This window comes from Gymnoscopelus microlampas, assembly GCF_963454915.1.
Source record: "Gymnoscopelus microlampas genome assembly, chromosome: 1".
Taxonomy (NCBI): domain Eukaryota; kingdom Metazoa; phylum Chordata; class Actinopteri; order Myctophiformes; family Myctophidae; genus Gymnoscopelus; species Gymnoscopelus microlampas.
In genome coordinates this window covers 12,437,649-12,464,775 of record NC_139962.1, presented here as the reverse complement: position 1 = coordinate 12,464,775, position 27,127 = coordinate 12,437,649, and the positions used below count along the sequence as shown (strand labels likewise).

Here is a 27,127-nt window from a genome sequence, read left to right as displayed (position 1 = left end):
GTAAGGAGAGACAGTCAGATGGCTGAGAGGGAGACAGTTTAGCAGGAGAGACAGACAGCTGACAGGGAGACAGTGTAGGAGAGACAGACAGCTGACAGGGAGACAGTGTAAGATAGATAGACAGTAGGAAGGCTGTGTAGAAGATTACCCAACCCTGCACTTTTTATGTCGTCCTGGATAACGGTGTATGCTAAATTAATAAATGTCTAAATCTCTTCTATGTTAACCCATTAAGACCGGGAACGCATCTGTGTCATTTTTAGCGGTGCCAACCGCTCTATATCTGACTTTGTCTGTGTGTCCGTGTGTCTGTCCGGGTGTGTGTCTGTCCCATAAACAAATATTGATGACAACATCAATACGGGGCTCATCAAAGGCACCGCTTCCTTCACACAGGGTGTGATTTTTTTTAGATTTCTTTAGGCTATTCAAAAATAGCAGATCTACAAGCTCGTAGCGCGGCACCAAGTGCCGCGCTACGAGCTTGTAGATCTGCTATTTTTGTAAAATTGTGAAAATTTGCGCAAATCTTTGAATATATATATTTTATTTTAAAGCGTTAGGATTTAGAAAACATTTTTTAATCGGCCTCAGGTCTTAAGTTAATGGGTTAAGACACTACAGTGGAGACGGGTAGAAACGGCGTGCGGGGGGGCGTGTAGCTGAGACGCGTTATTACAGTGAGTCTACGGCAGTGTAGTGCCAAGTCCTGGAAAAGATGCGCTGTGATTGGCCAGTTGTGTCAAATACAAGAACACTCACACCCCAAAAACATGATTTACGATTCTGTCCCATCGGGACGTAACTCGCGAACGGCACCGAGTCGGCTGAAGCGGACTTCGCAAACGTTCGGGACGGGCGACTCTCGTGGCTCAAGTCTCGTGATCCTTCTGTACTTCACGGTTGTGCCAGCTATAGTTTAAAGGTTCACCCATCCCCTAAGGCTTAAGCTGATGAATCATTGAATAACCAGCACTGAATAAACCAACAGGAACTCTCCTGTCAACGTGTCTCCATTCACACTACACACCCACGTTTACATTGCCCCAGAAAGAGAGAAATACAGTAAGAGATCGCAAGGGTCAGATTCAAAACAGTAAATCTTTTTTAAAATGAACTAAAATAAACTGAAAAATGTAGATATGGAGCATATAGGGTCAATTCTATATCCAATTCTGTACACATCTGCATATCGTACCTATTTTATATTCTATCCTAAACCATACATGGCCAGCAGATGCTGAGGTTCTTTCTAGAAACCATGCTCAAATGACAATGTATAACAAGAGAACCCTCTTACAATTGTGCTTGCGTCATGATTATTGTCTGTTAGCAACCAGTAAACGTACTTTTTCAAATCACATTTTTTGACTGAACAACACATTAACATGTGCTACATCTATGTTGTCAGAAAGACAACATGTGTTAGCATGCAATGTATACAGTACAGAGTATCTGCAAGTGCCAACACTCCTGATTCTCGTAGGAGTCTCCCTATTTCTCACCCTTTTCCCCACTGTACTCCCAATTGGTAATTTCTCCAGTTAATCTCCCCCCCCCGATTTCCATGTACAACCCTGCCTGACGTCACTGACATTAGTCACTGCTTGCTTAAGCCTGCTCTCCTCAGCTTGATGCTGTGGATGAAACAGGATGCATCATCAGTCCACTTGGTGTGAGAGACCATCCCCTTTCTAACCTCTAATACATTAACATTTTAACCCATTAAGACCTGGAACTGTGTCATTTTTAGATTTGAGCTAAAAACGCATTATTTTACACTTTGGGCTATTCAAAAATAGCACATATACAAGCTCATAGATCTGCTATTTTTGAAAAATCGTGAAAATGTGTGCAAATCTTTGAATATATATATTTTTAAAGCGAACATTTTTAACTCAAATCTTTGCTTCTGGGGGGTCCCTGGAACAAAATATTTTGATGGGGGTCTGCGGCCAAATACATATCATTTTGGGGGTCCTTGACATGAAAAAGATTGAGCACCATTGATATAGAAACATACGTTTTTCAGAAAACTGTTGAGATTTAGGAGACATGTAGAATTGGCTTCAGGTCTCAATGGGTTAAGCTGTTTTGTACTTTTTTTTAGTGAGCTATGAATTTAATACCTGCCAATCTAACGTTGGCAGGTATGATCTACAATATGTACATATCTGCATGAAAAAGGTGTGTGTGTGTGTGTGTGTGTGTGTGTGTGTGTGTGTGTGTGTGTGTGTGTGTGTGTGTGTGTGTGTGTGTGTGTGTGTGTGTGTGTGTGTGTGTGTGTGTGTGTGTGTCAGGAGTACACTGAAAGCCAGTGGACCATGCAGCCATCCATCCTGGTATTGGAGAGCACACAGTCTGCAAAAGAGAGATAACGCAGTGTATACGTGTGTGTGTTGTACTGTTGTGTGTGCCGCCTACATCTGTTGTGTGAGTGTGTGTGTGTGTGTGAGCGTGAGTGTGTGTGTGAGTGTGAGAGAGAGAGACCAAATGCTTCACTTGTCTTTGATAAGGAATGTTTTATTCTGCTGGTGTGTCGTTTCAAAATTCAAATCACAGCAAGGGAGACTGCACCGCTTGTTTCATAAAACCTTCTAACCTTAAGAGCACGTTCACTGTATATTTACTGTCTTGTCTATGCTGTCGAACCCCTGCAAGCTTTCATGAAGACAATACAAACCATTTGCTAAGTCGACATGAACGTCCTCCCTGCAGCTGAAAAAAAAGACAAGCGTCAACACCATTTCCCACATAATACTGTATGTGTCCTGCTTTACTAACATCAGGTTAGTACCTTCACCACCAAGGCCTTAAAAATAAAGCTCCAAACATCCCAAAACAAACTAGTAAGGCTACTTCTTGGCCTCAACCACACAACCCATCTAACCTCTGCTCACTTTGCTAGGGTTGGATGGCTCAGGGTTGAGGACAGAGTACAGCAACTTGCTATGGGCCTGGTCTACAAGATTCGACACAACATTGGGATCCCCCTGTATTTGTCAAAATACTTCCCAAACGTAGTCCACGATCATAACACCAGAGGCAGCTCCACGGATCATGTTCAACCCAGATTTGTCTCAACAAAGGGAATGAACTCGTTCTCATGCTATTCAACAAAAATGTGGAATGCCCTACCAAAAGGAGTAAAGGAGTGTAAAACCCTACTCACTTTCAAAACTGCCCTACAGATACACCTTCAGGAGGCTGCAATTCGAAAATGGCCCCTGTCAAAGTCAACCTATTGGGAAATACCTGACTGGTCAAATGGCATGCGTTGGCACTGGGCTCTCTCTCAGCCAGTGTAAAAAAGCTTACACGTTCAACATGTAGAGACTGGAGACTGGGAAACTCTAAGCACATGATGAGTACTGTGAGGCTGCTGACAAGACTTTAGCTCACTGTCTGTCAAACTGTTCGCCACTAACCCTGCATTTAAATTTCAAAACTACATTTCTCATCGAAACTGAAAGCCTAGACGTTGCCTTGTTGTAATCCGGCCAAACAAGCTCCGGCACAGCCATAAAGTCAATAAGAAAAACATATCCCTGCAAGTGTATTCCAGTAATATATTACAATGTATGATGTGAGCGAGTCAAAATATCTCTCCATCTCAACAAGACAAACACCACATCATCCCAGCACCAGTACAACTATCAAATATGTTGGCCTCGCCACAAGGCAAGAAAGCAGAAGCTGAAAGCAGAATACACAGGAGCCTAAATTATTTTGGCGTTTCCAGAACAATTAAAACCCACCAGCAACCACAGCTGAAACTTACCAACACTACTCTGGTGGTAAGGCTTTAACCCATTAAGACCGGGAACGCATCTGTGTGTCATTTTAAGATTTCTTTGGGCTATTCAAAAATAGCAGATCTACAAGCTCATAGCGCGTAGATCTGCTATTTTTGAAAAATCGTGAAATATTTGTGCAAATCTTTGAATATATATATATACATTTTAACTCAAATCTTTGCTTCTGGGGGTCCAGGAACAAAACATTTTGAGATGGGGTGGTCCGCGGACAATTACATATCATTTTGGGGGTCCTTCACATGAAAAATGTTTGAGAATCACTGATATAAATATGGCAACATAAAAATAAAAAAAAAGAACCGTTAGGATTTAGAAGACATTTGTAGAATCCACAGAAGCAAAGATTTATTACAAATGTTGCTTTGAAAAAAATATATATATATATATATTCAAAGATTTGCACACATTTTCCCAATTTTTCAAAAGAATAGCAGCTCTACAAGCTCATAGCGCGGCACTCGGTGCCGCGCTATGAGCTTGTATATCTGCTATTTTTGAATAGCCCAAAGAAACCTTAAAAATGACACACACAGATGCGTTCCCGGTCTTAACGGGTTAAGCTAAAATCTACTCTCGTCTGGGGGAAGAGGGGTTCCGTGTGCACAGACGAGATGAGAGATTTATAAGAGCCATTTACCTCTCTTCAGAGGAGTACAGCTGTTACTGAAGTGGAGCAAAGTAATTATTTCTGTAATTAGAGCTCCGCTCGAGCCCGAGATCACCAGGGGAAGCAGTCATGTATGGCGTCAGCAGTGGAGGAAGGGGCAGAGCGCGTAGGAGGAGGATGATGTGAGTCAAGGAGGACGAGAGCAAACTAGAAATTTGACAGCACTCTACGGAGACATAACCAAACACATTCACTCTTTTTGCACTGTGTGGTTCTACTTTAGGGGCCAGGGCCCAGGGGTGGGCAACTTTGATGATGGAGAGGGCCATAATATTTCTACACTCACTCCTGGGGGCCACACATCCTAATCTCCATATTTTGACTTTTTTCGTAAATTCGTCATTCTAGTATGTCACACAAAAGTAGCAGAAATAGCTGATCTACAAGCTCGAATCCTGAAAAGTAACATTTATATACAATTTCAAATGCATTTAGTTATACTTGAGTTAACTTAAAGGTAGGGTAAGTGATCTTTTTTGGTTAAAACAAAAAGTATTTTGTTAAAAGGTTAAAACACTATATTCTGATAGTAATCATTGCTATAGAGTTGCTATATAGTGTTTTATTCAGTAACAGATGTCTCCCTGTCTCTCCAGCTCTTTAATAAACAGAAAATACATTTTCCGGTAGGTGTCAAAATCTCAGCCAATCAGGAGAAAGCACCCATTTTTAAGCTTAATTTGTATAGTGTTCCAGTTCCAATTTTGTCTGCTCATTTCTTAGTGTCATCACTTCCCATTTCACTTGTTTAATCTGTATCCTGATTGAGTTCTCTGTCCTGGTTGAATAAAATTGGAAATGAAACAAACGAAAATGCATTTTCTATTTAATAAAGAGCTGGAGAGACAAGGAGACTCCTGTTACTGAACAACCACACTATAGCAATGAGTACTATCAGAATATAGAGATATTTAACACTTATTTTAACCAAAGCAAATCACTTACCCTACCTTTAAATACATTGGACATAAAAAAAATACTTTTTATAATTTTAATACTAGTCATTAAGCTACTAATATAGACTGATGAAATTAAAGCGGGTCATGTTTGCATGTTTGGAATTGTAACAGCTGAAGACCTGCGGGCCGCATTAAGTGAAGGTGGGGGCCGCATGTGGCCCCCGGGCCGCCAGTTGCCCATGTATGCTTTTTAGGCCCTTATTCATAGCAGCATAGAGAGGAACAAGCTCTCTGACACTCAGTCTTCACTAACCATTCTGCAAACAAACACACACTGTATGTGTAATGTAACGCTTAATTCATAAAATAGCAGATCTACAAGCTTACAATGTGTCACAAACTGTCACGCAACGTGATTATTGCGTGATTACTGGGATGCCATTGCGAAGGACAGTGTATGTGGACATGACTTTTCACTGTACAATTAGCCCACTCTTTAGAAAGGGTCAAAGAAATTGTGAGAAGATTTATAGATAGGTGGCCACGGCCCCATAAACTGAAATATCAAGTTGACACTTGACACATAACAGTAGTATAACAAAGATTAAAGCTGAGAGTGGACCCGTGAGAAGGTGGTGATGTGAGAAACATATCTGTAGTAACAATTGTGGGCACAGCAGTGAGTTTACGAACACAATGAGTCATTCCTTCTGTCTCTTTCTCTCTCGCCGCTACAAACAGCATAACTGTGTATTGGAACAGCTGAAAAGACTGTGAGAGGGATAGCTTCAAGTTCAAAAGTATAAAATGTATCAAAAAGATGATCACAGCAATGGAAGTCACAAGGCAGCTCTACCTGTTTAAGTTTACATGGAGTCTGTCTGTAAGTTAGAGCATGCTGAAGTGACCTGACTGCAAACAAGTTAAAGAATAAAGGGATTTCAGAGGAAATAACAATCGACTTTCCCATAGACTTTATTGGGTGTTTAAAGTTGAATATTTCAAAAACTACAAAACATTTCAAAGTGACATGAACAAGCGTGTTCATGTCCACAGTAAGCTGGATTTTCTTTACAGTTTTAATGGTGTTTCTAGGTGAAAGTATGTAGGAGTAGTTAGGTGCCAAAGATTGGGGAAGGTAGTAATATAAATATATAATAAATAGTGACGACATGAGTGCTGAAGCGAGCCCACAATAAATAGTGAGGAGAACTATGGTGTGCTCGCTGCTGCTCCAGCGAGCACACAAATAGAGACAAGTGAGTAAATTACACATCACCAGCAGTGTAGCCTAGGATCAATACGTTTTTCGGGTTTGTGATCCGGTCGGGAGCAGAAGTAACCCTACGTCACCAGGCGCGTCATCTGCGTCATCAGGCGGCCGGAACCCGCAAATCCGGAAAGACCTCACCCAAAAATAACTCCGGCCGCGATCAAGGGAATTGTAATAGGGCCAACTTATAAAATCCTTGATGCGGCATAGTTTAGCTAAAATACAAAATAAATATAAATGTGAGTGTACTTTCCGGAGACTATTTAGCGTCTGTCTACCTTTGTTATCCCACGGGGAAATTCGATTCCATTTAAATAGGGATTGGGGAAAGAAACAGGGGGAACCAAACCAAAGCGGCACCGCAAAACCTGAACCCGCAACTTCCGGAAATAAAATTGCTTTTTATTTCCCCCAGTAGCCTAGACCGGATCACACGGGCCATTAATAACGAATACCAGGCTTTCCTCCGAGGTGGAAAGACTAGTGATGCGAGGTTACCAGCAGTGAGGACATCTCCACACAACCACATCAGCCTTGTGTTTTCTGAGGCTGTTTGGGATAAAGTTGTTGTTGTTGATGTTGTTTTACAGCACTCTAAAGTTGTTGTTGTTGTTGTCGTTTTACAGCACTCTACGGAGACATAACCACACCACATTCACTCTTTTGCACAGTGTGGTTTTACTTTAGGCCCTTATTCACACTAGCATAGAGGGAACAATCTCTCTGACACTCAGTCTTTCTTCCCTATCCATTCTGCAAACAAACACACAGTACTGTATGTAATGTAATGCTTAAATGATAAAATAGCAGATCTACAACCTTACAATGTGTCACACACACACTGTCTGTCAGGCAACGTGATTATTGTGTGAGAGGATGCCATTACGAAGGACAGTATATGTGGACATGGCACCGTACAATTAGCCCACTCTTTGAAAGGGTTAAAGAAATTGTGAGAAAATGTATAGATAGGCGGCCCACGGCTCCATAAATAGAAATATCAAGTTGACACTTGACACAGAACAGTATAGTATAACAAAACAACCGACGATCCAATCAACACCCCATGGCCATCATGTGCCCCAGCCATGCACTCCAGCAAGATTCCCTAAGTACCAGCTTACTTAATGTCATGTGTAATGACCAAAGCATCAGCCTAAATGTGAAATGACGGGAGGCGTATTAGCTGACGTGTCGCTGACCACAGTGGAAACCAGGACCTTTTTTTTTACACTCGCAAGAGATAAACGAACACTCGGAAATTTACTGTGGATTTGGACAGGAGGAGGAAAGAACGTGATGATGAGGACAGAGTGGAGACAGTAAATCAGGCCCTGTCATCTGCCCGTGATCACAACACAGCAGTCTGACAGCACAGCTGAAGGTCTTGGACAACACAGGGACGGCTCCCAATGACACCATCACAGAGAGAGAGAGAGAGGAAGAGAGAGAGAGAGAGAGGATGAGATAAAGACACAGAGAGGGAGACTGATAGAGAAGAGACACATACGGGGAGAGGGAGGAGTAATGTAATAGGCTACTACACTGTACCACTGTTGCAAGAGGAAAAGAGACAATTTTCAACTGAAGGTTGAAACGTTGTAGTATACTTCATACAACAAAGTAATAAACTAGGCTTAAAGACAGACAGAGAGAGAGGAAAATTGTACTGGATAAAATGGGTCAATCATAATGCCAGTCATCGACAGTACTTGTAATGTCTCCCAACTGCACACATCGCTGTTTGTCTCCGAGGTCGCAGACTGGCCAGCCTCACATAATCACATACACAGTCCCACTGCTAGCAATTAGACTGACAGACATAGAGAGACTGACAGGAGGGGCGGAGATGAAGAGAGAAAAGAAGGGTGGACATTTTCAAAATGTGAGCTCTCAGAGGATAAAGACAGACAGTCATAGTGTTGTTTGGCAGAAACGCGCTGCGTGTCGCAGTACCATTCCTTCTCCAGTATGCCAGCCGTAGAATAAAGGCTGACTGCTGCCTACCCAGCGAATGCTGGTTTTCCTGTAGGCTTGACAGCAGGGAGCATTCCTTCTGTGTGTGCTGGTGACCCCCAAGCCCCAAGGTAGTAGATATAGCACATAATTGCAAGCCCACCAAGGTTGCTAAACTGCCCTTGAGCAAAGCAATGAAGGCATGGGGCCAGATACACTGCAGTAAATCCTGTGCCCTGACCTCGCAAATTGTGTGTCTACATACTTAACATAACTGTCAAGTTCTTCCCACGAAAGCAGGCAATGAAGTATGAAATATGTTGATATTATGTATCATATGTTCAGTTCAGCACTTTGTAATTTTTTGCTTTAAAGTGCTATACATGTCCCTTCCAGACTCAGCCCAAATCAACTTGAGCTCAGCCCCTAATGTATTTAAACCTTAGCGGTCCCCAAACACACAAATACATCGCCCTGCAGCCTGACCACATACAGCAATAGGCACTCACTCACCCCCCCCCCCCCCCCCCCAAGAAAATACTTAGGGCAGAAACACTGAAGTTATTATAAAGTAATGTTCTCTCACATTGCGGTGTGAGATGACCATGTGATGTTTGCTCAGCAAAGCAAACTTCATGGCATGGTCTGTAAAGGGCAATAAGGAAATGATCCAATATACTAGTGAACTTCGGCTGTGGTTGAGTGAATCTACTCAAAAAAAATCAGGTTGGAGGTCCTAATCTATACTATTATCCCATACTCTATTCTGTTTGTTTGTTGGTTGGTATTAGCCACTTAGACAGGTGTCTGACTGAATAAATATGGTGGCTGGTGAATTTTGAAATGAATTTAGTGGAAAAATGTAAATTTTGTTCCCTGATTGACCACAAGCTGTGCATTTTATAGGCTACTGGTCTGAGTAAAGGAGAATAGTCTGTTGGCAATTAGGGCTGCCTGTAACAGTAGTAGATCAAATCTCTATAGCCAGATTAGCCACTAATATCACAAAGTGCAATCAATGTTAACCAATATTATGGAGTGCGAGGTAATTTTATTACAGAAAAGCATGTCCATAAATTTGTATTTACATTTTATTTTTTACTGTATTCAAATGCAGCGCCCCCAGTTCGATCCCAGCAGGAGACCTTGTACCCTTCCCCGCTGTCTGCTCCCTACTTTCCATAAGTAGATTCTAAGATAAGCATTTGCACTGTCTGACTCTGAGGATGTTAACATGTTTTTGTGTCCGACTCTGCAGGTCCCTGAAAAGCATTATCATTTGTGTGCATAATATATGACAGGAGGACATGATGATGAAATCTACTTCTAATACCTGTCTTTTTTTTCTCTGCTAAATGTTACCACGAACGTCAGGATTGAAATCATACAATATCAATCTGTCCAGTGGTGTAAAGTAACCAAGTACATTTACTCAAGTACTGTACTTAAGTACAATGTTGAGGTATTTTTTACTTTACTGGAGTATTTCCAATTTACGGTACTTTGAAAACTTATGAAATGGGACATTCTGCATAATGAGTAATTTCTATTTTTGGTACTTTAAGTACATTTTCATACCAATACTTTTGTGCTTTTACTCAAGTACATTTTGAATTCCAGACTTTTAGTTGTAACAGAGAAATTTCTACATTGCGGTATTGATACTTTTACTTAAGAAGAAATGAGTACTTTTTCCCACCATTGGTCCTGTCCTGACCGCCCGGGGAGCTGACTGACACTACACTACCAGACACAGGTCTGTCTGACTGACAGACAGACAGGATTTACACATGATCTGTTGTGACAGCAGCTTGCCTACTAGGCTCATCTGTAGCTTAGATCAGTTTCCCAAACAGTGCGTCGGGACCCATTTGTGGGTCGCAGACACATTTGTATGGGTCACATAGTAAATATTCCTTCATATTTTGTTTCCTACATTTTGATTTGATTATTATTATTTCAAAAATATTTTCCCTAAAAAAATCCCCCAAAAATCAAAAAGGAATCATGAATTAATGACAAATTAAAATATTTTTTAATAAATAATAAAATAAATCTAAGAAATCCCATACATTAGAAAACAAACGTTTAAGAAGTAGTGAAAATAGCCGATCTACAAGCTTGTAGATCGGAGCTTGCAGATCTGCTATTTCCACTAGCTTGGGTCCCTGGGCAAAAAAAAACATCTGATGTCTCTTTTGGGATTGAGACCCACTGGCTTTAGAATAGATCAGGGGTCTTCAACGTTTTCAGGCCAAGGACCCCCTAGCTGAGAGAGAGATGAAGCAGAGACCCCCTACTCTATATTGTATACAATTGTGTTTCAGATTATACATTTTTTGTTTACTTGGTCTGCTCTTTTTTCCCTCTACACCTATACCCCTTTGCCAAAAAATAGCCAATCTACAATCTCACAACGCCTGACAGCACGAGGCGTTGCGAGCTTGTAGATCTGCTATTTTTTGGCTAAAGTTCTCCTCAGAAAAGGGATGCTAGGGTTCAAGTGGTTAAGGTAAAAAAAAAATCATATCACACAAAGATTTGGCGGACCCCTTGTAGTAACTCTGAGGACCCCCTAGGGGTCCCGGACCCCCTATTGAAGACCCCTGCTTTAGGGATTGGGACCCACTGGCTTTTAGATCATGATATAAAAACACTGAGCAGGAATGAACCGGTATATATCGGCTGCAAGAAGAAGAACTGACTGACTGTCTCCAGTCCCACCACCGCCTCCCTGCTTTAGCTTTACCTCGGTCCGGTCCTGCAGACACTCCAGCACGGCCAGGTTGTTGGTCCAGGTGTGCTTCGGACAGAGCCGAGCCAGGTCCTCCCGGCAGGCCTCCTCCTCGGCCAGCTTCCAGCCGACACCGGTCGCCCTTCGGGGCTGCGAGGCCGCGGGCGCCGCGGGGGCAGCGGCGACGGCATCCCCCCCTCTGGCCGGAGGAGGAGGAGGAGGCGGAGGTTCCGCTACTCTCGCGGCCGGCGGCGGCCTCGGCGGATCCGCCGCGGCGGGGTCGTCGTTCGCGTCGACGTTATCGTTTAATGCGTTGTTTGGCCCCTCGGCGCTGCACAGAACGCAGAACAGTGACAGGGACGTCAACAGCAGAAGCAGCAGCTGAGCACGTCTGCACGCCGCCATCTTCAGGGAAATGAAGGGTTTGGGATCCCGACCGCTAGGCGGCAGTGCAGCGCCACTAGATCCGAAGCCTTGTGTTATGATCCGTAGTACGACGGTGTCGCTTGGTCCAAATAACGGATCTACAAGCTTTACTGACAGACAGACAGACAGTGATGGAAACTTTCCACCACTGTCTGTCAGTGAAGCTTGTACTTAGTTACTTTCCACATTTACTCAAGTACTGTGCATATATTTGACAATTGTATGTTTAGACCTTTCAATCATACTTTATTTTTCGTTTTCCATCATGTATGTTTATTTATTTATTTAATGTGTTTCTTTTTGTTATGTCATCTGTGTCATATTTTCTGTAGAGTAGTAAACAACCTGTACAAACCCATTAATAAATCAAAAAGCAATAACTATAAACTCACCTTTCAGGATTAATTGTAGCACTACAGCATGAAAAAGAGAATGCATATAGAGTAGAGAGAAACAACTAATACTAAAAATAATAAATACCTTACAAAGGTATTATTATTATATGGGGGACATCAACAATTAGCCTGCCATGAGGAAATACTCCCTCCCTTTCTCAGACCAGGTATTACATTGACCATGGCAAATCAGCCATAAAAAATAGCCCTAAAGACAAGATGGGAGTACCATTTAACCCCTGTCACTCTAAATAAATACGAATAAATTAAAAAATAGTTAAAGGAGGGGGGCTTTATTCTGCAATATAGATTCGCCTGCTAGGAAATGATCCCCCTCTTTCTCAGACCCTACGCCAACTCCCAACAGGCCCAAAGGCATGATGCCACATGCCAGCACTATATGACCATTATAACTTTAAGAAGGGGGATTTATTCTGCAATATAAATGTACATTGCAGAATAGCCAGCACCTAGCCAGCACTATTTGAACCCACTGATTCAGAAAACAGAACTTAAATGGATAGTTCATCCCCCCCCAAAAAAATGGCATTTTTTCCTAAGACTTCATGGATATTCCTTTGTTTTTGTTGCATTCCTAAGCCAATAATTTGATGACCGGCAGTGGTCAACTTTGATTAGCATCTTTCTGCCGGTCATCAAATTATTGGGTTAGGAATGCTAGAAAAACAAAAACAATTCCATGAATTCAAGGCTTCATGGGGTGTGTAATTGATAGAAAATAAGTAATTTTTTGGGTGAACTTTATTCAGCAATACAGATTTACCTGCCAAGAAATCCCCAACCCCCACGTTTCAGTGAGTGGCACACTCGTAAAAATGGCGATGCCACCTCCTAACAGCCCCCAAAACACGATGCCAGCACTATTTGACCTCGGACTTTGAGTCTGTGAGACCCCCCCTCCCCGCCATTTCATAACAGCCCCAAAGACACGATGCCAGCACTATTTGACCTTTGCTTTGACCCCACTGATTCCGGAAACAGAAGTTAAAGGAGGCACCAGGGGGGCTTTATTTGGAAATACAAATACAAATGTACGTGCCAGGAAATTCCACCCACCCTTTTCTCAGTGTTGCATGCGTGAACTTGGCTATGCCAATTCCAAATAGCCCCAAAGACATTTCTGGTTTACTTGTTTATGGTTTTGTGGTAACATTAGTCTCTTTAAAATTACCCTCTGTCTATGTCTGTGTCAAATTCTTCAGACCTTTGTATCCCGACTCACTGGATGAGAAACATGCTAAGCAAAATAATATTTGACAGCAAACCAGCATGAGACAAGGCTGATATATGAGAGAGAGAGAGAGAGAGAGAGAGAGAGAGAGAGAGAGAGAGAGAGAGAGAGAGAAGAAACTAGACATAAGGGAGTAGTCACCCCTGACAATACAGTAGATGTAACATATACCTGTGCCCCTATTTTATTGTGCTGGTGAGAATTGAAAGCTATGGCACTGTGTTCACAACAACAATAACAACTCAAACCTGCTGCCTATGATATTACAGATGGATAATGATATGCAATGCTATATGTTGGAGATATGTGTGCTATGAATGCTTCTGTAAAAATCCAATAAACAAAGGACAATACAGTAGATGCAACGTATATACCTGTGCCCCTATTTTATTGTGCTGGTGAGAATTGAAAGCTATGGCACTGTGTTCAGACTGTTCACAAGAACAATAACTCAAACCTGTTGCTGACATTACAGATGGATAATGATATGCACTGCTATATGTTGGAGATATGTGTGCAATGAATGTTAAAATCCAATAAACAAAAAAATAAAAAAGGATACTGATATACCATGCAATGTTCAAAACATCATGTATACTTTACATTTCAGCTTCTGTGAACAGCTAGTTTCCGGCGTTATGTAGAATTCACAACAACAATAACAACTCAAACCTTCTGCCTATGACACTACAGATGGATGCCACGTGTACTACAATAGTAATTCATTATGGTGTAAAAGGATTTAATTAGATATTTGGCAAAAAAAAGCCAGGCTGATTTATAAGTCTGAAAGTGCAAGTCAATCGATATTTGAAAATCTTATGTTTTGCAACAATTTCTCTTTGTGGTAAGTACATTCCACCTTTGTTTCTATCGGTGCAAGTATTCCACTTTTGTTCTATTTAGCTAGACATTTGTTTGCAGATACAGCACTGCTCTTAGGAAAGCAAGTCTAGCCATGGTTAGCTGACTCGTTCCGTCCATTGAAGCATTTGACTAAACGCTTTTTTTAAATGCCATTTTATTTGAAGTTTGAAAGTATGTCAGCATGCAAATGTCACTTGTGTACCACTGAGCATTTCCTAGAAACTAGGAGAGATTAGGCCAAAGATGGAGATGATGTTTTCACCTGTGTGTGTGTGTGTGTGTGTGTGTGTGTGTGTGTGTGTGTGTGTGTGTGTGTGTGTGTGTGTGTGTGTGTGTGTGTGTGTGTGTGTGTGTGTGTGTTAGTGAAGACCCATTATATGAAAATGAAAACTTGTGTTAGTGTAAGGTTGGAACTGCATTGACGGCTGAAGTATTTTACCTGACTCGTATACTGTCCCTGGCAGGAAATCTAAAGAATGACCAACCCACTAGAAAATTATCAGTTCTACTGTATATCAGAGCATTGTTGAGGTTCTCAAGGACCCCCAAATTGATATTTGGCCGTGGACCCCCATCTGAAAAGGTTCTGCGCCAGGGACCCCCAAAACAGAAGATGTATGTAAAAAAAATAATAATCAAAATGATCAACTTTTTCAATGTTTTTCTAAATAATTCAATAGCAGATGTACAAGCTCGCAACGCGGCACAAAGTGACGCTCTGTATGAGCTTGTACATCTGCTATCTTTGAATGGATAAAGTGGTTCAAATTATTGTGATGCTGTATTAACTACTTTTGCGGGGGACCCCCCCAAAGACCCCTGGGAGTCCCCGGACCCCACTTTGAGAACCATTCCACCATGGATGGGAGGTCATGTGACAGGGTTACGCCACCCGGTATGGAATAATAAACACACCCAATCTATTCTGGTCACGTGGTCTCTCTCAAATCTGATGCTGAGCAAGGAGCAGGAAGGAAGCGTTTCACGGAAAAAACGGAATTTGTATTATCATGTATGAGGAACAATGAGACATCTACCACGCTAAATTAGCAACACGTAATTGTTTTACTTCATAGCTTGGACACCGCGCTTCTTAGACTAGGGAACGTGTTTGTTTTTGGAAACAAAGAGACAAAGCGCATTGGTAGCGCTGCAGACCCACAGCTCCCAACAAAATGACAGCCTCTGTGTTTTTCGGCTGTACCTTCATTGCATTTGGCCCCGCCATTGCGTTGTTTCTGTTCACTATCGCCCGAGACCCCCTGAGAGTCATCTTTTTAATAGCAGGGTAAGTGGCCTGGTGTCGGTGGCGGGGGAGCTTCCAATGGAATGTTCTTTTAATTCTGCATCGATAGCTATCGCACCATAGCCGACTAGCCGTTAGCTAGCGAACCTTACATCGTTGTTACGCATATACTGGTGACCTATTTAAGTCCGTTACTCCAGAGGTCGCTGTTTTTTTGTAATTCACAATAGAAATGGAAATAACGACGGGTGTTTTTTTTTAAGAACATGTGAGATTATTAATGCTGCACATAATTTAGCCGATGATTAGATAAGTAGGTGTCAAAAAACACAAAACTCTCCAATATGATGCTACTGTTTCCCGAACTTTAAATATAACCACACCACATCATTTACCTACCATTTTCCACGTAACTGCATCCTCTCAGTTTGTGCACAGTGAAGACTCACAACAGTAACTTCTTGGTTTACAGTATTGGGTAGGTCACCAACGTCGGCGTAACCCAGTCGGTTCGCTACAATGTTTAGCTAGCTAGCTAGTGTTTTTAATTTAATAAATGACAATTTCATTGGAGATGCAGAGGGTGTCCCCATTTTAATTGGATTTGTTTACAAAAAGCCACAAGGTCTGAAGCAACACAAATGATTATGGAACTTCAGATAAATCGTGATTAGGGTTGGGCTCTTGGAAGAAAGTATCTGCTTGATTGATTGAATACTTTATTAACAGTTTCCGAATAGTACAGTGGTACGATCGATTATACAATGATGCTTAAAGGATAACACAAAAAGCCCTAAGGGCTTGTTTACATTTTGGTCCTGTGTATTCAATTCATCAAGACATTTAAAGACATACATTAATATTCAAGACATCATCAACAGTAGTAGCAATACAGTAAACAGGTGGGGGGACATTTCTGGTGTTAAGCTTAGAAGACAGGTGCTTTTTTTATGGCGGTTTTGAAGGAGGGTAATGACACTCACTTTTTGATTGTCTGTTGGTAGGGCATTCCACATTTTGGTGGCATAGCAGTAGAATGAATTTGTTTGTGCCGAATCTGGGTTGAACGAGATCAGTGGAGCTCCCTCTGGTGTTGTGCCTGTGTGTGTCTTTAATGTTATTGAAGTGCTTATGGATTCGGAACCCTATCAAATCTTTTGGTTCATTTAACAATTTATCTGTGCAAAATGTACAGTACAGTGCAGTGCACACCGTATGACCGGAGGGTACAGCCTTCATTGCAGATTTTGTTAACAATACCCTTTCTATGTTGAACAAAAAGTACTTTACATTGAAGATGCACACAAGTGAAGTAACACAATAGTGTAAACTTTACACACACACACACACACACACAAACACAAACACAAACACAAACATACAGTACATACATACATGTATGTAGCATGTCTGCCTCCTTCTAAAATAGTGTATATATATATAATATAACATACACTCACCGGCCACTGTATCAGGTACACTCCAACTCCTCCTTAAGGCAATTTCTAAGTGACTTTGAACGTAGTCTCGCGTAGCCAGACCCCACAGAAAATGAAAAACAGCGACCTCTGCTTTTCTGATATTCTGTGGAGTCTGGCAGGAGTATAATGTTAGACTAGAGCGCAGGGAAACACCGGTTTCATGTCTGCCTATAGCGCATCACTTCCGGTTGGTGCGACCATGTTTTCATTCCCACTAACAATATTTCTACACGGAACACTAACACCACTTCTCCCAGAGAACATGGATGGTTTTGGTTATAAGCCCACTTGTTTCTATGATGAAAGAGTAATTTAAAATGTGAATATCTTTCCGTGGTTTTGTCCGCTCCGAGGACGCTATTGTTAAATTAGTTTCGGCTAGTTTCGAGGGGGGGAGGGTGGATCATGGTGGATGGACACGTGAATCCCGCCCACTACATTTGATTGGGTAAAGCGCGGCCCACTTCCTGATCTGAAGGCACGCCCACTTGTAGCCAATGCGCACTGGTTAGGACGAACCGCTCCGACAGATTCCACCGCAGGTCGGAATCTGTTCTTGAGAGATTACTTTGAACGTGACATGGTTGCTGATATCAAATGGGCTTGTATGCGTATTTCAGAAACTGCTGATCTACTATTCTTTACTTTTTAATTGCATTGCCTTTGTTTTCTAAAATTCATATTTTATTACTGCTTTATAAAAGGGAAATGGGAAATGGAGTCTCACTGACTGTGTGAAAATGAAAGAAATTATTCTGAAATCTCAGTTCCTTTTTTTAAGGGAGCACACACACAATTGTGTGCCCATGATGTGAGCACTTTGTCCTGGCCTCTCCAGGCATGTCAGAACTTAACATTAGTCTAGCCCTGATGCAAGCACATCTACCCCTCTTTCTCTTTGTGCAAAAGATAATGTATCATTTATTACTTGTAGATAATGTGACAGAAGAACAAAAGATATGTAGAAATCCCGAACAAAGCATTGCGGATTCAAAACCTGACAAAGCAGCAGAATTTAATATCTAGCCTTTCCCAGCCAAATAATGTGTGCGTAGGCCAGGGTTTGTGTGCTTGTGTTTTATCTTTTGTTGTCTTCCTTCCAGAGCATTTTTCTGGCTGGTGTCCCTGCTGCTGTCCTCGCTAGTGTGGTTCATCACAGTTCAGATCAGTAACAAAGAAAGTGCCACCCAGCAGAAAGGCCTGCTCATATTCGGCGTGGTGCTCTCTGTGCTTCTCCAAGAGACGTTCCGGTTCGGTTACTACAAGCTCCTCAAGTAAGCCTAAATCCAAGTACTAAACACTCATTTATACTTGCTCAAACGACCATGTCGTACGACAAACATTATGTTACACATTTTGCGTCGACACTTAAAACATTTTTGACGTATGACACGGCCGTTTGCCTTAGTACGTTGGTTCTCAAAGTGGGGTCCGGGGACCCCCAGGGGTCCTTGAGGGAGTTCCAGGGGGTCCCCAGCTAAATAATGGATAGTTAGGAACCAAATGGACCCTTATGGGTCTGTAACTCTGAGAGTGTACAAATGGAACCAAATGGACCCTAACGGGTCCATTTGGTTCCATTTGTACACGCTCAGAGTTCAATTATAATTTATTTTACAATATAAATTGGGGTCCCAGAGATAGAAATGCCATTAAATGGGTCTCCGTAGCCTCTAATGCATGTCAAACTGGGGGTTCTTGAAATCAAAATGGTTGAGAATCGCTGCTAGAGCTGTAAAAAAAATCTTCTCTTATGGGGGTCCCTGGCATATCTTTTCAAATGGGGGTCCGCGGGCTAATAAGTGTCAATTTGGGGGTCCTTGATATGAAAAAGTTTGAGAACCACTGCCTTAGTATATACACTTGAAGACTTAAAGGTAGGGTAAGTGATATTTTTTGGTTAAAACAAAAAGTATTTTGTTAAAAGGTTAAAATACTATATTCTGATAGTAATCATTGCTATAGAGTGTTTTTTCAGTAACAGGAGTCTCCCCGTCTCTCCAGCTCTTTAATAAACAGAAAATACATTTTTCGGTAGGTGTCAAAATCTCAGCCAATCAGGAGAAAGTACCCATTTTTAAGCTTAATTCGTATAGTGTTCCAGTTCCAATTGTGTCTGCTCATTTCTTAGTGTCATCACTTCCAATTTCACTTGTTTAATCTGTATCCTGGTTGAGTTCTCTGTCCTGGTTGGATAAAATTGGAAATGAAACTGAAACTGAAACGAAAATGAATTTTCTGTTTAATAAAGAGGTGGAGAGACAAGGAGACTCCTAATACTGAACAAACACTCTATAGCAATGAGTACTGTCAGAATATAGAGCTATTTAACACTTATTTTAACCAAAGCAAATCACTTACCCTACCTTTAACGTATGGTGTTGTGCTTTTTATTATAATTCAAATTTATCCTGCACTGTCTCATTTAGATGTTTATCAACAATTTTAATGCCAGGGTCACCTCCTGGTTAAATAGCATTGAATATTATGAATGTTTGATGTTGTGGGAAGTGTGTCAGTAACCTGACAATGTCTAAAAGGTTTAAAGCTGCAATCCATAACTTTTTTTATTAGAATATTAATGGCTATTATTATGTTAGAGTATGTTACACAACTGCAGTGGTTATAGTTGGACTACTAGCTCTTCTATTGAGAAATGCAAATGTATGTCCTGTTATCGGATAGGACCCACTACTGGTTATCAAGTGGTATTGCATGAAGCTCATAATGCATTCATCCTCTGCCCACACAGGCTTTCTGTATTGTCTCAGCAGTAGAAATGTCGGCGTTTGCACTGGGGGGACCTGGGTTCAAAAACCTAGTAGGGCATGAAAGTTACAGATTGCAGCTTCACACCAGCATTATTCTGACCCAAGGCTCCTTTACTGTGAGAAGAGTTAAATAAGCACAGTGTCATTGTGTGAAAGGATAAGGAGGATTATCTCTCCCCACATTCATTTATTACATTTCTCCTACAGTATACTGTGAAGGGAACAGTGTCATCATATCGTTACACAGTGAAATCCTCAGTGTTCATTCATCCTTTTGTAACTCTGAGAGTGAGTTTACAAGAGTGTACAAATGTAACTAAAAGGAAGTTGAATGAACACTCAGGATTTTACTGTCTGTGTTTTCAGATATGCCATTTGGTGGAGGTTTTTTAAGTATTGTATATTTGTTAGGATATATATTTGGTAGACTGGAACCCTTAACCATGACAGTGTTCATTCATGCCATGCTCATGCTCTACCCAAGGCCCCATTTAGATGACGGTCTTTAACCCATTAAGACCTGAGGCGATTCTTTAAAAAAAATCTAAATCCTAACAGTTTTTTGAAAAAAATCTAAAATATTTTTTTCAATATTTTTCAAAAATAGCAGATCTACAAGCTCATAGCGCGGCACTCGGTGCCGCGCTATGAGCTTGTATATCTGCTATTTTTGAATAGCCAATGAAATCTAAAGTGACACAGATGCGTTCCAGGTATCAATGGGCTTGAGCAAACTGCAGAATAAAATATCAGATGTGCGTTCCGTTTCGACGACAATGGCGTTATCGCCATCGGGGGGTTGAAAAGAAAACAAAGTGAAACCCCCTTCCAGAGTGGAAATCTTTGAAAACGCTCCGCCTCGCGTCTCCATGTAAACGGGCAACGCCGGGGAATCCGCAAAACGTGTGATGTCATCATCATGGCTCACGTCGGCTCATGCCGTGTATGCTATTAGTTTACATTGGTGCAGTGCCGTAGAACCACGCTGCATTGGTGTAAACAAACAGCTATGATAGAAAGTAGAACGGAAGTGGTTCTACGCGTGCGTGACTGGTCTATCTGGCAGCGTGTCTCACCGCCACCTACCCATCTGGCATGCACACTACACTCATACACCCACTATTTATCAGATTGTTGCCATGTAAACGTAACCTAAGACAGTGGTTCTCAAACTTTTTCATGTCAAGGACCCCCACAATGATATGTATTTGGCCGCGGACCCCCATCTCAAATATTTTGTTCCAGGGACCCCCCGGAAGCAAAGATTTGAGTTACGAATGTTCGCTTAAAAAATATATATATTTTCAAAGATTTGCACAAATGTTCAAGATTTTTCAAAAATAGCAGATCTACAAGCTCATAGCGCGGCACTCGGTGCCGCGCTATGAGCTTGTATATCTGCTATTTTTGAATAGCCAAAGTATAAAAGGTTAAAATTATTCTGATGCTATATTTATACATTTTGCTGGGTACCCCCTGGAACCCGCTCAAGTCCCCCTGGGGGTCCCCGGACCCCACTTTGAGAACCAAGGACCTAAGATACAAAGGGTCACAGTTTGACCTAGTTGTTCAGAGAGTGTATTTTGGAAAACGGACATTCTGATTTGGTTGTTTTGTTATTCCTCCAGGAAAGCAAATGAAGGTCTTCTGGTTCTCAGTCAAGAGGAGACTATGCCCATCTCCATACGACAACTGGCCTACGGTACTGCTCCACTCATACTCTGAATTAAGCTCATACATGCATTATCTACAGCTGCTGATATACTGTAAGACCACTGGCCTATGGGACGGCAGCTCCGCTCGTACTCTGAATCATCTTCTGATACAAGAACAAGCGAAATATTTGCATCAGTGTTTAATCTGCTGACGCATTGGCATTTAGATTAAAATTGTAATCTTGTAGTATCTGTCCTGTACTATTTAATGTTAAAGGTAGGGTAAGTGATTTTCTTTGGTTAACCCATTGATACCTGGAACGCATCTGTGTCACTTTAGATGTCTTTGGCTATTCAAAAAAATAGCAGATATACAAGCTCATAGCGCGGCACCGAGTGCCGCGCTATGAGCTTGTAGATCTGCTATTTTTGAAAAATTGTGAAAATTGTTATTTTTTATATTTTTTTCCGATTTTTTTTTTTTAGGATTTTGAAAATGTTTAGAAGCGGCCTCAGGTCTTAATGGGTTAAAATAAGTGTTAAATACCTCTATATTCTGATAGTACTCATTGCTATAGAGTGTTTGTTCAGTAAAAGGAGACTCCTTGTCTCTCCAGCTCTTTATAAAACAGAAAATGCATTTTCGTTTCAGTTTCATTACCAATTTTATCCAATAAGGACAGAGAACTAAATCAGGATACAGATTAAACAAGTGAAATTGGAAGTGATGCCACTAAGAAATGAGCAGGCAAAATTGGAACTGGAACACTATAAAAATGAAGCTTAAAAATGGGTACTTTCTCCTGATTGGCTGAGATTTTGACACCTACCGGAAAATTTCTGTTTATTAAAGAGCTGGAGAGACGGGGAGACTCCTGTTACTGAACAAACACTCTATAGCAATGATTACTATCAGAATATAGTGCTTTAACCTTTTAACAAAATATTTTTTGTTTTAACCAAAGAATATCACTTACCCTACCTTTAAAACAGCTAGATTACTTGAGAGATTGGTGATTGGTAATTTTTCAAAATGTAATATTGGTTACGCTTTACTGTGAATTGATGCATGGAAATCATTTACGATGTCTCTGTTGTTTTAAAATCACTTCAACTTGGTCATATGACTTGATCTTGTGATCTACTTTACTGCTAACAATGAATTCCATTGCTGACTTGATGACGCGTACATGAGTGGTTTGGATACAAAGAAATGTGCTGTGAGCACATTTGATAAATACAGTTAATAAGGTAGTCTTAGTTAATAAGGTAGTCTTAGAGTTACTACAATAAAATCAATGTAGATTTGACCCCCAACTTGACCAACAGGTTAAGTGACCTTTGAGGCTTAGTGTAGAGCCCTGAGGCAATTGTTTAGACACATTTTTTTGTCTCAGTAACTTGATTTCTCTTTCACTGTACATGACCAAATACTGGTGTTCTTTTCTAGTCTCTGGCCTGGGGTTTGGCTTCATGAGCGGAGCGTTTTCTGTGGTCAACATCCTGGCTGACTCTGTGGGGCCTGGCACCGTGGGGATCCATGGAGACTCCCAGCACTACTTCCTGTCCTCAGGTACGAAAATGTGGTGTCTTCAATATACAGTTTTAGCGTACTGTTCCATGTGCAGTGGTGTAAAAAGTACCCAGATATTTTACTTACTGTAAGTAAAAGTATCTATACTGCAATATAGAAATACTCTGTTACAAGTAAAAGTTCGGAATTCAAAATCTACTTGAGTAAAAGTAAAAAAGTATTGACATCAAAATGTACTTAAAGTACCAAAAGTAAAAGTACTAAAATGTTTGAAAATAGCAGATCTACAAGCTCACAACACGTCGCGTTGCGACGCGTTGCGAGCTTGTAGATCGGTTATTTTCAAATAGCCTAGGTATAAAATAGAATATAGAATTTCTGAGCGAATGGCAAATTAACTGATATCAGTACATTATTCCAATAGATTTAAAAAAGTGTGTTCAAAAAGTGCTCTATGCTGGATGTGTGTGCGCATGAATACAATACATGCTTTGAATGGACACCAGAGGTCAGTACATTCTATACAACCCAATGGTTGGTTGGGTCCTGTGTCTAACCTGTGAGCTGTCCTCACCCAGCCTTCATGACCATGGCCATCATCCTGTTGCACATGTTCTGGGGTGTGGTGTTCTTTGACTCGTGTGAGAAACAGCGCTGGTGGGCCCTGGCTGCCGTCGTCGTCAGCCACCTCCTCGTGTCATGCCTGGTAAGTAGATCATACGGTAATAATAAGTAAGAAGAATATAGGTCACAACATGTACAGAAAAGTTTGAACTGCATACAGTGTAGTGTGCAGACGTGAGTTGCTTGATTGAACACTTACAAGGTAACACATGGAACTGTGTCATTTTTAGATTTGAGCTAAAAAGCATTATTTTACATTTTGGGCTATTCAAAAATAGCAGATATACAAGCTCATAGCGCGGCACCGAGTTCCGCGCTATGAGCTTGTAGATCTGCTATTTTTGAAAATACGTGAAAATGTGTGCAAATCTTCTATATTCTATATATATATTTTTAAAGCCAACATTTTTAACTCAAATCTTTGCTTCTGGGGGTCCCTGGAACAAAATATTTTGATGGTGGTCCGCGGCCAAATACATATAATTTTGGGGGTCCTTGACATGAAAAAGTTTGAGCAACACTGATATAGAAACATACGTTTTTCAGAAAACTGTTGGGATTTAGGGGAGTGGAGACATGTAGAATCGGCTTCAGGTCTTAATGAGTTAACACTTACAAGTTAACACATTGTGTATTGAGTATTGAAATGTGCAAAGGTGTGGCACCAGTCATATACATTATTGTGTATGGTCAGGCAGATATAAATGCATAGCAGAACATGGGGCAGACTTCATCACCTTGTTGGTTGGATGAGGCTGGGACCCACAATTTAAAAACACAAAGACTTGAAGCTGGCAATGTTCCTGTTTTTTTAATTTATTCTTTATTAAAAAGATATCTTTGTTCTATTATTGTAAAGCACTTTGAAAGGTGGTACTGTTTGCACACCTGATTGTCTTGAGATAGACTGTTTACCTGTTCATCTTGTAAGATGCAAACTAAGTAGTACGATCCTGTTCTTCATCTTGTAAGATTCAAAATAAGTAGTATGATCCTGTTCTTCATCTTGTAAGATGCACACTTAAGAAGTGTGAAGAAGAAGAACAACGCAAATCCATTTTGAGATGAATAAATAATACGGAAACGATATGATATCAGATGTTGGTATAGTCAATAATAAAATTGACAAAGGATGAGGCTGCACAGCTCTCAGCCACGATGCAAAATGTTTATTTTAAAATGAAACCAACGTTTCGACAGTGAAGCCTTCCTCAGGGTTTAACGATAGTCAATAATAAAGGAATTTTCTAACATGAGTTTTGTATCATATGAAGGTCCGATTTTAAATAAAGGCTTATATACCTCCTCACCAACTCTTTCAGACATTCCAGAACCCTGAGTATGTGGGAAGCCTGGTGCCCACATACGTCATCATGTTCCTGATGGGCGTGTGGGCCTTCTACTGCGCCGGCGGCTCCCTGCGCAACCTTAAACTCTGTCTCACCTGCAAAGACAAGGACTTTTTGCTCGCTAACCACCGGCCCAGATAACGCACTGTGCTGGATAAAACCGGGGACTTTATTCCAAAAAAACAGAAAAGAAATCACATACATACACTTTGGTCGTGGCAAGATGGAAGTTTGTGATCTTTCTGCTAATCTGCTCCTTGTTGTCGTACTAAGAAACAAAATGAATCGAGGGGATATTTGATGCTGATATAATTTCTTAAACGGGTAAAGGTTAAGTAACATAACGTTCCATTTTGTAAAAAAAAGAACATAATTTCACACATGCAGGGAATACAAGTGAACATATGCCTGAAAACATACACTGTACTGTAGGCATCACAAAACATACATACTGTACTGTAGGCATCATAACATTAAATGAACAGGTCTCAAGTTAGTCTTCTTGACCCAGTCAGTCATTTTGAGACCCACCCACTCATCATTAGATTTTTGTTTTTTTGTTTTGGGTGGGTGACTAAAATTTAAATAGGCAAATGTAACATTTAATTTCATCCCATCCAATGATATGCAAGTAGTGATGAAGAACACGGTAGGCTTATTTTATCAGTGCCAATGTAACTATAGTGTGACTGTCCTGTGTCCAAATTCTGCATCAGAACTTTTTCTTTTAATCTAGCTCTATTCAGCTCTTTTCAGTGCATCCCAATGGGATTTTGTTTTAGTCATGTTTGTCGCTTATCAAAGCAAAAAAAAAATTGTTAAGCTTACTCTAAAATGATAATCTTCCTGAGATGTTTAGATTTGCCCTGAATGTAATTTCAGGTATTTAATGAACACTTTCTTTATTGGTTATAAAACACTATGACATTATGTTCTGTCTTATGTCAGACCATAAATGATCAAATCTATCTTTGACTCAGTATACAAGTGGAGGACATTAGCAGAAGGTTTTCATGCGTTTTCTCTATAGCTGTACATGCACAGAAATACCTAATTTAATTATCAATATGGTGAATTAGATACATTTGGTTAATGATTATATTTAGCTCTTTAAAGCTTTGCTTTACAATGTCCTTATTCCAGAAGATTAACCTGTGTATTAATTTATAGAATTATATTGCAAGTACATAATACTGTGCTTATTCTTAATGAAAATACTCAAAATATACCATATGTTTAGAGGCATTTGTTATTTAAGCTATTTGGAACATTTTCATCAAATTATTACATAGTGTACTAACGATATGTTTTCATTAGTAAATACACAGGTTTGATATGTGGATTAAAGTCTTTGTATAGCAATATAAGCGATACATCATTTAGATGTCAATATCTATGTTGATTACGTTTTCTGGGTACTTTGTAGATAAGCATAGTAATATGACTGGAAATTGTGATGCCTTTTCATTTCAAGTGTGGCCAATTCTCTGATGCATCACTCTTACCAAAAAAAATGAAGCTCTATATGTAGGTTACATCATGGCATTGCAAAGGGTTGTATATGCGTCCATTTTATAGAGAACCCATACAAGAACCTAATGGTTCCATATGAAACATTTTCTATAGTTCTTTACAAAGAACCAACTGGGTTATTTTACATCAAATGCTGACATGGTACTTTGTGTTTCCAACTGAAACAGCTTTAGGAGCCATTTGTGAATTGAGGTATAGGACCCTATTTTGGTGAGAGTGGTGACTCCAGATGTTCATGGTGGTTTTGTTTGATTTTAAGGTTTACTGAACTGGCTTTACAGCATGTGTTGGTCAAAGGTCAGGCGAGCATCCTGTGGACTGCTTGGTTCTTGGTATCTGGCCTTTTCTCTACACAATTGGATAAAAGGCCAATTGTTTTATAAACTCTTTTTAACCTTTATGGTTAACTGAGCTTGCATGTTCCTATTTTTTTTTCAGCAACACCCTGCTTTATAATAAAGTTGTGCACATTTCACACCTGGGACTTGTCCTAGTATAACCACTATCTTCTACTTTGCCGAGGCTGAAACGATTCCTCAAGTTTCCTGCAAGTTAATTTGACAAGGTTTTATAAGTCAAGTAGTGCTTGGGATTTTCTCGTGGATAACTGGCGATTTTGGGCATATTGTATACAAGTATTGCTTTGT

The 27,127-nt window shown here is 40.6% G+C and overlaps 2 protein-coding genes across 3 annotated transcripts in view; one reads left to right on the top strand and one right to left on the bottom strand.

Moving 5' to 3' along the window:
• Positions 1-11,752, bottom strand: part of LOC311041906 (Golgi apparatus protein 1-like) — a gene marked incomplete at its 5' end in the record, with an annotated part of 47,129 nt that extends 35,377 nt beyond the window's left edge. For both annotated transcript variants that reach the window (XM_084052388.1, XM_084052389.1), the window contains one exon: positions 11,363-11,752. In XM_084052388.1, coding sequence (XP_083908514.1) covers positions 11,363-11,752 — 390 coding nt within the window. The remainder of the gene's footprint in view (positions 1-11,362) is intronic.
• Positions 11,753-15,236: 3,484 nt separating this feature from the next.
• Positions 15,237-26,955, top strand: aph1b (APH1B gamma secretase subunit). The gene is made up of 6 exons (XM_084081354.1): positions 15,237-15,575; positions 18,118-18,288; positions 21,414-21,487; positions 22,891-23,013; positions 23,553-23,680; positions 24,921-26,955. Exons 1-6 carry the CDS (start codon positions 15,463-15,465, stop codon positions 25,086-25,088), a joined length of 777 nt encoding a protein of 258 aa, XP_083937480.1. The 5' UTR covers positions 15,237-15,462; the 3' UTR covers positions 25,089-26,955.
• Positions 26,956-27,127: the final 172 nt, after the last annotated feature.

Coding starts and splice junctions, on each gene's coding strand:
- aph1b (XM_084081354.1), top strand. CDS start 15,463: ATGACAGCCTCTGTGTTTTTCGGCTGTACCTTCATTGCATTTGGCCCC. Junction 15,576..18,117: donor GTCATCTTTTTAATAGCAGG/GTAAGTGGCCTG, acceptor TCTTCCTTCCAG/AGCATTTTTCTGGCTGGTGT. Junction 23,681..24,920: donor ACCTCCTCGTGTCATGCCTG/GTAAGTAGATCA, acceptor CAACTCTTTCAG/ACATTCCAGAACCCTGAGTA.